Consider the following 13,153-nt stretch of genomic DNA (forward strand, 5'->3'; position numbering starts at 1 on the left):
AACTGAAAAATGTGGTATTTTTGGTCAGAAAAAAATTTAGAGGGATACTGGGGGCTTTGGTGAGATCACTGGAGTTTCCAAGAGCTACCATGAAACCAACCAAGAGCAATGCAGTCCATAGGCCTCAATTTCCAACCTTGGTCTATGAAAAGTGTGATGCAACATTAGCATTCCCAAAATCCCTGGAAGTGGAAGCCAAAGTAATAAGGGATGGAGAAGGAAGAGGAAGGCACTCATTCAATATTATGCATTTATGCATTACTGGAGATGTAGGTTGGCAGAAAACAAAACACATTTGAGCACAACTACTGAAGGGCCTAAACTGGAAATAGCAACATCTCAAACATGTTATATCTCACTAGATAAATAAATCATTGGGATTAAAAAAACGTTGATGACAATGTTCCAAGCAGCATTGTTTCCTGATGCGATAGCTGCTTTGTTCTACTAATGCTGTTCCTACTACTATCACTACCAAAATTAACAACTTTGATGGTTTGGTTCCATGCATAACAAAATCTGTGGATGCTCAAGTCCCACTCAATATAATGGCATAGAAAATATATAAAATGGCAAAAGCTTTCTGGAATTTACATATTTTAAAAACATTTTCAAGCTGTGGATGCTTGAATCCACAGATTAAAAAAAAATTGTGGATGAGGGGAGCTGACTGTAATAAAAGATTATGGGAGCTATGCTCCAACAATTTCATAGGGGCACTGATGCTTCAGCCCAGTATACACAGCAACACTGCTCAGAGCAAAATATAGACTTTTTTGAAGTTATTTTAAAAGAAGAAATCAGTATTAACATGTGAGCAAGACTCTGATTTACAGCAAATTTTCTCAGCAAGATTTGCTGGAGGTGTGTGTTTACTATTGCCTTCCTCTGAAGCTGAGAGAAAATGACTTGCCATGGTCATCCAGTTGGTTTCCATGGCTGAGTGAGGATTCAAACCCTTTTCTCCCAGAGGCCTATTCTAACATTCAAACCCACTTCACCACATTGGCTCTCCATTTTATTGTTTTAATTCTGATATATTTAAAGCAGTGCAACAGCAATGGGGGCCAATTTTTGGCCCTATGACTGACCACCTCATACAGCTTTCAACTGAAAATAATTTTGGAGAGAGATATGTTTCCTGATGTGAAGCTAGGAATCACAACTGGAAGCGACTTCTGGTTGCAACTTCCAAAGTTTTGGCAAAATTTTCTGATACAGGGTTGGGGAGGGGGTATGCCCTCCAGCAACTCTGCCTCTCTTAGAGGCCTCTAGGAGCAGTGACTGTCTTTTTAAAAAATTTCACCTAAAGAATTTGGGATCTGCAGGGATGAGGGGGAACAATGCACAAAATGCACAGGCTACAGTTCCTTACCCCAGCTTAAAGAACAAAAAGCACATCTGGAATTTTAATACTGGGCTGTGATTCACAAAGAACCTGTTCACTTAGAACAAGAGTTGGCAACCTGTAGCTCTTGGCCTAATTTCAAATGTCATCTGCAAGAGTGATGTCCTGTGCTTAGAAATCCTCAGTATAGGGGGGAGGGAGGCAAAGAGGGAAGAAGTGGAATTGCTTACTTTGCGCTCTGAACCTGCTTCAGTTCCACCCACCACCAACACACAGTTGTGCCAGATTATCCCTGTGGAACCGTGGCCTTTGACCAAATATGCTGCTCCTCCCTGACTTAAGGCAGTGGTTTCCAACCTTTTCTACACCTCACACCCCTAGGAAATGATTAATGTTCGCACTTCCTACAAAAGTAGTGTCACATTTGAAAATGAAGAAGTCTAATTTCTGTTTTGATTGAGCAATTTAGAATCTAATTTATTCAGAAATGACTGACTGATGATTCATGACTCATCACTGAAGGACACAAGCCACTCTTTGCTACACCCCTGAAATTCCATCTTGCACCCCCTAATATAAGATGAAGAATTTTCAACCCAGCAACAATCTAACTGTATGCATGCATTCCTCCTGCCATGGGCTAGCCCTGGCATTAGGCTATGGGTATAGGGAGAACCCATGTTGAAATAAAGCACATTTTTAACACACATGGGTATTTTCTCTACTAAGAAAAGGTGCATCTATTCCTCCACAATTATTTTTTAATTTTATCTGAATTTTTTCAAATACATATATTATTTATTGAATACATAAGATAATACAAATATCATAATTTTATTTTTCTTCTTCTATTCCTCCCCAAATCATGAAACCGAGAACACTGTCGTTGTCATTCACCATACATTTGAGTTCTTTCAAAATCTCTCTTGATGCAAAGAGGGTTTAAATCCAGTATTACCACCAGAAAAATAAGCAATAAATAGCTTCTAAGTAATTTCAAGCAAACTTCATTTATGTCTTCTCTTGCTACTGTCAATTTTTCTGAAAGAACTGTGGACCATATTCTATTTAAACACTTTTGCATCAAAATATTTTCTAATGTTTCCCATGCTTTGGTTATTTCTAGCCTTGCAGCACTTAACACCAGTACTATAAGACCTTTATATGGCAAATTTTCATTTTCACTTTCAAATATAAAAAGTCATAATAGTGCCCCTCTGGAGTGGGCTATTTGGACCAACATTTGACTTATCAAACCTAATACATCTTCACAGACTCTACATGTTTCTGGACAGGTTAGTCACATGATTCCAATGGCCTACAGTGTGCCCACGTCATACGCAGGTGCATCATACACAGTTTCCAGCATACACTGGAAACCGCACCGGAAAAAAGCCTCACATGCCCTGGAAGTAATGGGGCGCGTGCTCGCACGGCGTCACATACTGGGCATGCACTCCATTACTTCCAATGGGGCTCGAGCTTACGCTTTTTTTCTTTTATGCAGGGGGTCCGGAACAGATCCCCCACATAAGAAGGGCCCACTGTATTTCCATTCCTCTATAATTCCTATTGGCTTGAGATTTCTCCCTCAGAAATACCATATTTCTAGTCCCTTTGTCACTGCTCTTCCCACATTAATTTTAAAAGGGCTCTTCCACATACTCACTCGCTTGCAATTCCAAAATTCAGGAAACTGGCTGTATTCCAGAGTCACTTGCTTACCACCGATTGTAAGAGTTCCCTGGTGAAAAAGTCAGAGAGGCAGAGAGTGTGTGTGTGTTAGTTAACATGTTAATCATAACAAACAAACAAACAAACAAAAAAGACGAGAATCTGTATTGGAAAGAGCAAGCCATCTGGCTGATTTAAACACCTGAAATATTAGAACTTGATGAAAAACAAAGGTAATATGACCACTGTACTCCTGCACATTGGCTCTATATTGGTGTAAGTCCATAAGCCAAAAAACAAACAAACATTCATTCTGCAAAATGGAGGTCAAATGGGGAATTTTCTGCTATGACAAACATGCATGACAGTGTTCCTAGTGTGCTGTACAGGGTGTGTTGAGTAGAAGAAAGAAGATCATAGTGAACTTTAGCTTAGACTGGGCCTAAGACAAAATGTTTTGAATAGCAGGGACACATGTTGTTAACCTAAAGCATCAGTAATTGACTGCCACACCACTGAAACACTACGGTGATAGGGAAAAATCACATCTTGAGTGATGAACTATGGATATAATCATACCACTCATTCTAAGCCTTTGTTTGCTAAACATGTTTTCTAATATTACATTTTGAAACCTTGAGTTGTACCATGGTGGTTATTTTCATATTCAACTGGAAAGACATATATTTGGTTTCCAGCCTGAAGACAAATTATATGCTTGTGACATTTGTATCACAGCTACCTTTAAGATCACATGTGCAGAAAAACAAATGATGTCATTCTTCCAGTTTAAAAAAAAAAAGGTGTGATAGTACAATTTTCCCAGATCACTATCTTTTGTTAAAGTTTCCCATACTGATTAAGGCTAAAAAAGCAGGGATCTCCCTGTGGGTACTTCTTGGCTAAAAGGAATTCAGTACATGAAAGAAGATGGTCTTACCTAGCTACAGGTTTTCCTCTACCAACCTATCTCTACTGGCAGAGAAGCAAAACATAGAAGCTCTCAGGAATGCTCTATCACTAGCTAGAATCAACATAAAATACTGAGCACTGAAAACTTGTTAGCCTGCAGAGTCAATCTGTGGTTCTTTTATTTATTAAAAAAAGAGGATGGGGAACAAAAGTTCCCATAGCCAGATTTCTTAATTCACATCTGACAAATGGCTGGTAAGATACTATCTTCTCCATGCTTTTCATCATTATAAATACAATTACGTGTCATCAGTCACTGACACAAACACTTCCAAATCATTTTGTGGAAAGGGGACCTGTTAAATATACCACATTATTTGTTCCTTAAAACATCTAGGCAGGCATCTGAGACTAAATAAATTACGCATCTTATTCTGAAAAAAAAATACAAAGAAACAATCCTTCAAGTGTTTTGTTCTGTAACGCACTTAAAGTACTGTCAGCACAAATGATCTCAACATAATACAGTATATGACAAAAACCTGTAGACAAATAGATCCATCCTAATTCCCCAAATTCAAGAAAATGAGAAGTATATTTATAACAAGTTAAACTTCACTCTGAAATTCTAGAACAAGCTGCATAGTTATCAGTTGTTCCTACCTCCTTTTTTTTAAGGTTACAAACATCCAAGCTAGATTTCAGGCTCCCTTAAAAAGCCTAATATATCAAATGGTGTGTGACTGGAAGTCTAGCTTTCACAATGACTCTTTCTCCTCTCCTTTACTCTACTAAATGTTATTGTGGTGTGCCTTCAAGTTATTTCTGACTTATGGCAACCCTAAGGCGAACTGATTAATGGGTTTTCTTGGCAAGATTTGCTTAGAGAGGATTTGTCATTGCTTTCTCATGAAGCTGAAACTTGCCCGAGGTCACACAGTGGCTTCACGGTTGAGCTGGGAATCAAACCCTGGTCCCCAGTCATGGTCCAATGCTCAAACCACTACGCCATGCTGTCTCTCAAATAATGCAGTCTAATCTTACAAGAGAGGAGATGACTGAAACTTGGAGCAGGAGCAATGCAAAATTCCTCCAGCCCATTCTAAGTTATTCTCTCCTTTTATTGCAGCTGTAAAAGACACTACTACACGTTAGTAGATCCCCCAACTTTCTTGAGAGTGTTTTCAATGGGTAGAAAGGGCTGGCAGAAGTGGGGAAGGGAGAGCAACAACATCATCCAAGCAAAAGGCAACTGGCACAGCAGATTATGCCCAATACTCTGGAAACTGGATTTGGATTGTGCACGTTCTGAAGAACAACTGTTGCTTAGCAGGAAAAACAACAGAAAAGACTCAGGAAGAAAATCTTCTAGAACATAGCCTGAAAAACCCACAAAAAACTATGGATGCCGGCCATGAAAGCCTTTGACTTCACTCAGTATATTCTTTATCCTTGTATCTTTAACTTGCTCATTTTCATGCAAGGAAATGGATGTACAACATCTTGCCTCTTCTTGAAACACCTCCTTGCCAGACAGAAGTTGAATGAAAATGGTATAGCTATAGTCAGTTTTAGTCATTCTGTAGAGTGATGCTCATTTCATTTATTTATAACATACATTAAATAACTTTCCCTAACTTGTTCAAAGACATATACAAAATATAGAAACCTTGTGCATCAAAGTGGATATTACAGTTAACTTAATGAGCACAAATGGTTTACACAGGCATGTAGATGTAACCGGAGTTTCATAAAAATAAAACAAACACTATAACCCATTAACTTTTATTAATTGATCTTCTGAACAAACATATTGCCTCAATTCAGAAAATTAGAATGAGACGATACCATAATGTCATAAGTTCATTTTCAACCATTCATAAAATATTACAGGCAATTGATCATTTGAAAGTCTTATTAAGAGGTGCCATAACATGACTTGATAACAAACAAGTAATATCATATGTTAGTACAACATTTTTTTACAACCACAAAAATTAAGATTCAAGAAAATCTTGGTGATCTGTTCCAGCACAATGCTAATGTTATTACCATTACTGCAATTTTGCAGCATTTTAACAATTTTCAAGGCACTGTTTTAATGTTATCTACATTTTTACCATTACTTTCTTTTTCTCTCAAAAATATATTCCCTGGGAAAGGCTGTCTTGGTTTTGTCAGTGTTTCTATATTGTGTTTATAGCCAGCCTAACCAAACCTGTGCCTTTTTCATTTTACCCTTACTTCTCAATGTATCCTGGTATCATACTGCTATACCGCCAACGTCTGGAGGGGGCAACTTCTAGGTTTGTTCTTAGAAAGCCAGCATTCCTCAAGAGACGCTAACTTTCAAGCAAAACCTCAATCAGTGAGTTCAACCACAAACTCACAGATATATAAGGTGTGGAGGAGTTAGGGAATGGGAAAAGACTACATCTCATTTTGTCATTTGCTTCACATCTCTTTTTCGTGTGCCACAAACCTGCCAAGAATAGCACAAGAACAGAGGAAGCAAAGGTCCCAACTGAAACAAAACAAAACGAGAGAAGCTCCCTAACAAGATCTCTAATTACCCCCCCCCCCCCATGTGTATTCAAGAGGTACCACAAAATTCAGCAGGCTTTCTTTCGGTGTGACTTCTTCCCCATAGTAAGTATGCCACTCATGTGGGGAGAAAGAGAAACCCAAGCAAGGGAGCAATGAATATAATGGCTAGGGGGCAGAAGGGAGCCCAGAATAATAATGAGGATCTAAAGCAGATTCTCTTATACTGGACAACACTGGGGCTTTAAAAATATTTTTTTATAGAAAGGTTGTATATATCTGCAGAATACTTGTTAGAATGTCAGATTTTAAAACCTAGGGCTCTTTTTTATCCCGCTTCGATCCATTAAGAGAGGCGCGAAAACATAAATAAAACATTATTATTATTATTATTATTATTATTATTTTGTGTGTGTAGCTAAATTTCAGAGTATCCACTTCTAAACAGAATCTGAATCAAACATCAACCACTTAAGACCTCTCTATTTAGTAGGGCAAATGAGCCTTTTCCAGGAATTATCTTTGTTAAAGAAAAAAACCTGACTATATTCTAACCTGTTCTGGTTGGTTTTATGAAAGATTTCATTTATGGCTTTGTGATTCCACTATGTTGTTCTCACTCCACTATGTTGTCACCTAAATTAATATCCTGAAGGGGGAAACTTGGTCAAATTGAAGTTATTATATTGATGTTTCAAAGATAATATATGCTCCTGGCTTCAGTTTGTACAACACTCTCCTTAAGCTGGTAGGCAAGGTAATCAAATGACCGGGAGTAGAGCACAACACTATACTCTCTTCCCATAGCTAGTCAATTTACCAAATCTGTTCATTACTTTAGGAGTATTTTATCACTGGCACTTCACACAAGAACTATGTTGCACTAGATTAGACCTAAGTCCTTTCTAGCCCAACATTCTGTTCTAACAGTGGCCACCCAGTTGTTGCCCAAAAGGGAGCCATGCCAAAGGAATGTGAACACAATTGTGCTATCTATCTCATATACTAAGGGTGATTGATACAAAGTCAGCCTGATTTGTAGCCACTGATGACCATGGTCTCTATGAATTTATCCAACCTCCTTTTAAAGCCAACTAAACTAGCAGCTCTAACTACATCTTGTGCAGTGAATTCTACAGTTTAACTATGAGCTGTGTGATACATCTTCCCTACTCCATAAGTTTTCAATGAGTGGACATTCTGTATTACAGAATAGTATCTGGCATCATGGATGCTCAGACAACTATTCATGTTTTTGGTTATTGTATTATGGTTTTATTTTATATTTTCAACACCCTGTAAACAGCCCAGAGACCTACATAGTGGTATGTTAGAGTGAAATAAAAAGTACATCTTCTGGGAAATGTTCACCCCATCATGCAAAATGAGGGGAAAAGGGGGAGCATTTCTTGGAGTACAAGCCACTAGCAATAAATTAAAATCTGCCAATGTCTCAGCAACAAAGCAAAACAGATATAGCCACTGACTGTTTCTTTTCATAAAATGCTGAACAAAATCTGCATAATTACCATATGCTAAAAATACAGGAGTGCCAGATAGGCTTTTGAATTGAAACCTCTAAGCCATCTATCCATAAATTATAAAATAAGGCCTTCCTCCCCACACCGTTTGGTTTCCAAGAGCACAAAAATTATTAGATATTGCTGATCTCAGCAACCAACTGTTCACTGCAATACCTGTGCTTGTAATTCTTGCAATATTATCAAGACCTATGGAAATAAAGCCCAATTTGGTTTCTTGAAAAAAAAATTTCATTAGGTGCCTCATTACACAGAAAAGTTTCCATGATGGAAATCTTTGTGGTGTGTTTTACAAGCAACCTACAGATTCCCCCCCCCCCCATTCCCTGCTCATTCCCTAGACATATATATAATCTACATCATAAATGGCATTCAATGAAAATCTGAAGAAGCCAAATGTTTTCTCCCCTGTGTATAAACTATACAAACATTTCATTCAAGTTTCACTAGTCAATTTTCCACTGCCATGACCATTCCAACTGAAATAAAAACTAAGGAGCAAATGTTTTTATAACAAATTAATTTGTGTAAAGAATTTTCATCTACCAAGCCTAATCTTAAATTAATAGCAGTAATTTCTTCTGTTAGCTGTATTCTTTAGATATGTATTTAAATTCTGAGGCTGCAGTTCAGTTTCTCAGATTGAAGATCAAAGCGCCTCTGCCCTCCAAGTACTCCTAAGTGGAAGGTGGGTTCCAATCTGGAAACATTGCATCTCCTGAAATACAAAAACATTAAGAAATGATAATGACACTGCACTATTATCAATTAAAAAATTTTAAGTTACTTGATTAACAATTGTAATTACTACTTACCAGGCGGAAATCACCAGCATCAAGCTTTTCTTTGTTTAAAAGAATTGCTTATCAATGTTGTATTGATCGTGGCTATCACAAAAGAGTAATCAACTCTATTAACCAGTTTACCAACATCTTAGCATCACAGGAAACACCCAATATATAAAAGAAAAGTGTTTTCCAGTTTTTGTGTTAAAAATAATTTTCTATTTTTACATCAAAGATTAAAATCTTAAACACCCATCTCAGTAGTGTAAGGACCATTACATAGAGCATACCAGTCATTTAACAATTTATTTAATCAAGACTGTAATGTTGTTTTTATTTATTGCGCTTATATCCTGCCCTTCCTCTGCTTTACATATGCATATTCCTATCCACTCCTAACCAAACTCAAAGGAAAAAATCATTTTGTTGTTTCACTTTCCATTTTCCAGAACGAATTATACCACCAAAAAGTCAAACAAAACTCAGCAGCAATTTTTTCCTTATTTTCAGATAAATTCCAATAATATACTACATACAGTCAAACAAACATCACTTCTCGTCCACTAAACAGTCAAACATTGTGCTTCCCTTCCTACATATAATGCATCTGGGACTGTATGTCTATACCAGGGCAGGAAAAAGGTGGAGCATAGGTTTGGCGGAGTCTTTTGACTCTCTTTTTCCTCTGTTTTTGCTTCCCAAACGGCAAAATCCTGGGCAAAAGGTGGGTGTGCTGTGGATATTTAAATGCAGTTTTTGTCCTCTATGGCCCTTATCACACGTGAAAATTGGACCTCCAATCCAAAGCCATTCCGAAGGGAAGGGGAAGTAGAGTCAATTTGATTCTAAGTCAATTCATGTGATTAATTATCACACGTGAAGAGCGAAATTGTAGTCATTCCTGAGGCAAAGCTGAGCAGATGCAACATAAGTTATCACACCATGTGGATTCAACAATTCAAATTGGCACCCGTGTGCATGCTCAGTGGGGCTCTGAACGCATCGAGAACTTTTACGCTTCCAGGCTGAAGAAGGGGGCCATTTCCTGTTTCCTGTTTCGCATGAATGATTGCTTTGTGTTGGGCAAACACACATGAATACATACACATGTATAAATATGCATATATACATCCATGTATGGGCACATGAAGACATGCACGCAGCATCCAAATACACATATATACATATACATACATACATACGTACATACACGCACACACACACACACATATATATATACACACACATACCTGTGTATATATATATGTGTGTATATATATGTGTGTGTGTGCGTGCACATATGTGTGTGTGTGTATATACACACACACATGTATGTGTATGTGTATGTATGTATGTATACATATATAAAACATATATATATATATATACACACGCATATACATATATATACATATATGTGTGTTTATGTATATACATAGATATATACATACATGTGTATATATATATGTATATATGTACATAATAGAATGTATATATACACACACAGATCTATATACTCTCTGTGTGTGTGTGTGTGTGTGTGTATGTATATACAGTCGGCCCTTCTTATACACAGATTTTTTATATACAGATTCAAGCATTCACAGTTTGAAAATGTTCAAAAAAGTATAAATTTACCTTGATCTTCCATTTTTTCTAAAGGACACCATTTTGCTATGTCATTATATTTAATGGGACTTGAGCATACACGGATTTTGTTATACACGGTGGATCTTGGAACAAAACCCCAGCGTATAACAAGGGTCCACTATATATATATATATATATATATGCACATATACATATGCATAGACACATTTCACCCACCACAGGCTACGGGTGTGGGTGGGTGCAGTACGCAAATGGAAAAAAATATGTACATGTATACACACAGCTATATTAGTACATACACATATATAGAAATAGATACATGTATGCATGTGTGTGTATATATATGTGTATACACACACACACACACACACACACACACACACACACAGATCCAGAATACACATGTAAATATACCTGCAAATATATATTAATATACACACATACAAACAGAGGAATATATACGTGCATGTATTTGTGTGTGTGTGTGTATGTGTGTGTGTATGCATACATATGTATGTGTGTATGTGTATGCGAGTGTGTGTGCATGTGTGTGGTGTCCAAATATACATATATTCACATTTTTATACACACACACACACACACACATAAATATGTGTATGTATGTGTGTATATATGTGTGTGTATGCATGTGCATATATAGAATCATAGAATCATAGAATCGTAGAGTTGGAAGAGACCACTAGGGCCATCCAGTCCAACCCCCTGCCATGCAGGAAATCCAAATCAAAGCATCCCTGACAGATGGCCATCCAGCCTCTGTTTAAAGACCTCCAAGGAAGGAGACTCTATCACCTTCCGAGGAAGTGCATTCCACTGTCGAACAGCCCTTACTGTCAGGAAGTTCCTCCTAATGTTCAGGTGGAATCTCTTTTCCTGTAGCTTGCATCCATTGTTCCGGGTCCTGTTCTCTGGAGCAGCAGAAAACAAGCTTGCTCCCTCCTCAATGTGACATCCTTTCAAATATTTAAACAGGGCTATCATATCACCTCTTAACCTTCTTTTCTCCAGGCTAAACATCCCCAGCTCCCTAAGTCGTTCCTCATAGGGCATGGTTTCCAGACCCTTCACCATTTTAGTCGCCCTCCTTTGGACACGCTCCAGTTTCTCAATGTCCTTTCTGAATTGTGGCACCCAGAACTGGACACAATATTCTAGGTGGGGCCTGACCAAAGCAGAATACAGTGGCACTATTACTTCTCTTGATCTAGACACTATACTTCTATTGATGCAGCCTAAAATAGCATTGGCCTTTTTAGCTGCCGCATCACACTGTTCACTCATGTTCAACTTGTGGTCTACTTGGACTCCTAGATCCCTTTCACACGTAGTTTCATTCAGCCAGGTGTCACCCATCCTATATCTGTGCATTTTATTTTTCCGCCCTAAGTGCAATACCTTACATTTCATATGTGTGTATGTATGTATGTGTGAGTGTATGTTTGTGTATATATATATATATACACACACACACACACACACACACACACACACACACACACGTGTGTGTGTGTGTGTGTGTGTGTGTTACAAAAATGTGTTGGTTTAATAACACACCTCCACTTCCATCACATTGGCAGGGAATCATATGAGAATATTAGGAGTTTCCCCATATAACAAAATGGTCATTGGCACCCATCTCAGATTTGGGGAGTGTTACTGGCTATTAATAATACAAAAAAGTGCACACCCCAAATTCTGGGGGAAGTGGAGAGGACATTCAGCCCTCCAAGGTCCAATGGGGGATGGTGTGGCCCTTTAATTCTTGCCTGTTGCCCATCTCTAGTCTACAGATATTTATATTGTGTAAAATGGGGATAATAAAAACTGGTGGAGAATTAAAAGCATTAGTCTCCATACTTAACTTCTTGGACTATAATGCATTAGAACTAAGACCAAAGTACATGTGAAATAAATATGCATACTATAGGACTACAAACTGTATCTTGGAGTTTTAAGAGGGCAGTAGCTTTTGGAAGAGGTAAGCATAATGGAAAATGTACCCACTACAAAACTGCCCCACCTACATTTATTCATTAAAAGAAGTTATCATTAGGGTTTAAATCATTCAGAGATTAATGGTCACACTTGCACAGTTGTGTAAACTAGAATTCTGATGAATCCCATTTTACTATTAATAAATTGAATGCTGGCTGCTATCTCCTTTAGCTAGCACAATCATATAAACCAGAAAAGGGTTAACAAATTCCGTGAATCCAAGATTGTGCCTTGTAAAGCAAGAATAAATCTTGGTTTATCCTACTGGCTTATAAAGAGATTAACAAGCCACAATTGAGGGTTTGCCTAGCTCATCATTGTAGCAGGAACATAAGAAGAACAGCCAAGTAGAGGAAAATGGGCTGCAAGCTACAATTCACAAGCATTTGCTTTGTGCAAACTCATCTGACATACAGTATACCAGTGGTTCCCAACCTGTGGGTCGGGACCCCTTTGGGGGTCGAATGATCCTTTCATGGGGGTCACCTGAGAGCACTGGAAAACACCTATTTAATTACAGTTAATGAAGCAGCAATGAAAATAATTTTATGGGTTTGGGTCACCACAACATGAGGAACTGTATTAAAGAGTTGCGGCATTAGGAAGGTTGGGAACCACTGCAGTATACAAAGGAATCTTGTAGAACCTCTGAGACTAACTGAAATAAAGAAGTTGGTAGCATGAGCTTTCATAGACTTGAAGCTACTTCCTCAGATTCATGT

At 37.9% G+C, this 13,153-nt stretch overlaps 1 protein-coding gene across 4 annotated transcripts in view; it reads right to left on the reverse strand.

Moving 5' to 3' along the window:
• Window positions 1-13,153, reverse strand: part of RBM6 (RNA binding motif protein 6) — an 83,344-nt gene that overhangs the window by 22,694 nt on the left and 47,497 nt on the right. For all 4 annotated transcript variants that reach the window (XM_089525968.1, XM_089525950.1, XM_089525960.1 and 1 more), the window contains exon 7: window positions 3,018-3,092. In XM_089525968.1, the coding sequence (XP_089382094.1) occupies window positions 3,018-3,092 (75 nt within the window). The remainder of the gene's footprint in view (window positions 1-3,017; window positions 3,093-13,153) is intronic.

The sequence above is a fragment of the Sceloporus occidentalis genome, unplaced genomic scaffold (assembly GCF_023333645.1).
Source record: "Sceloporus occidentalis isolate IW3139 unplaced genomic scaffold, rSceOcc1.0.p SCAF_1, whole genome shotgun sequence".
Taxonomy (NCBI): Eukaryota; Metazoa; Chordata; class Lepidosauria; order Squamata; family Phrynosomatidae; genus Sceloporus; species Sceloporus occidentalis.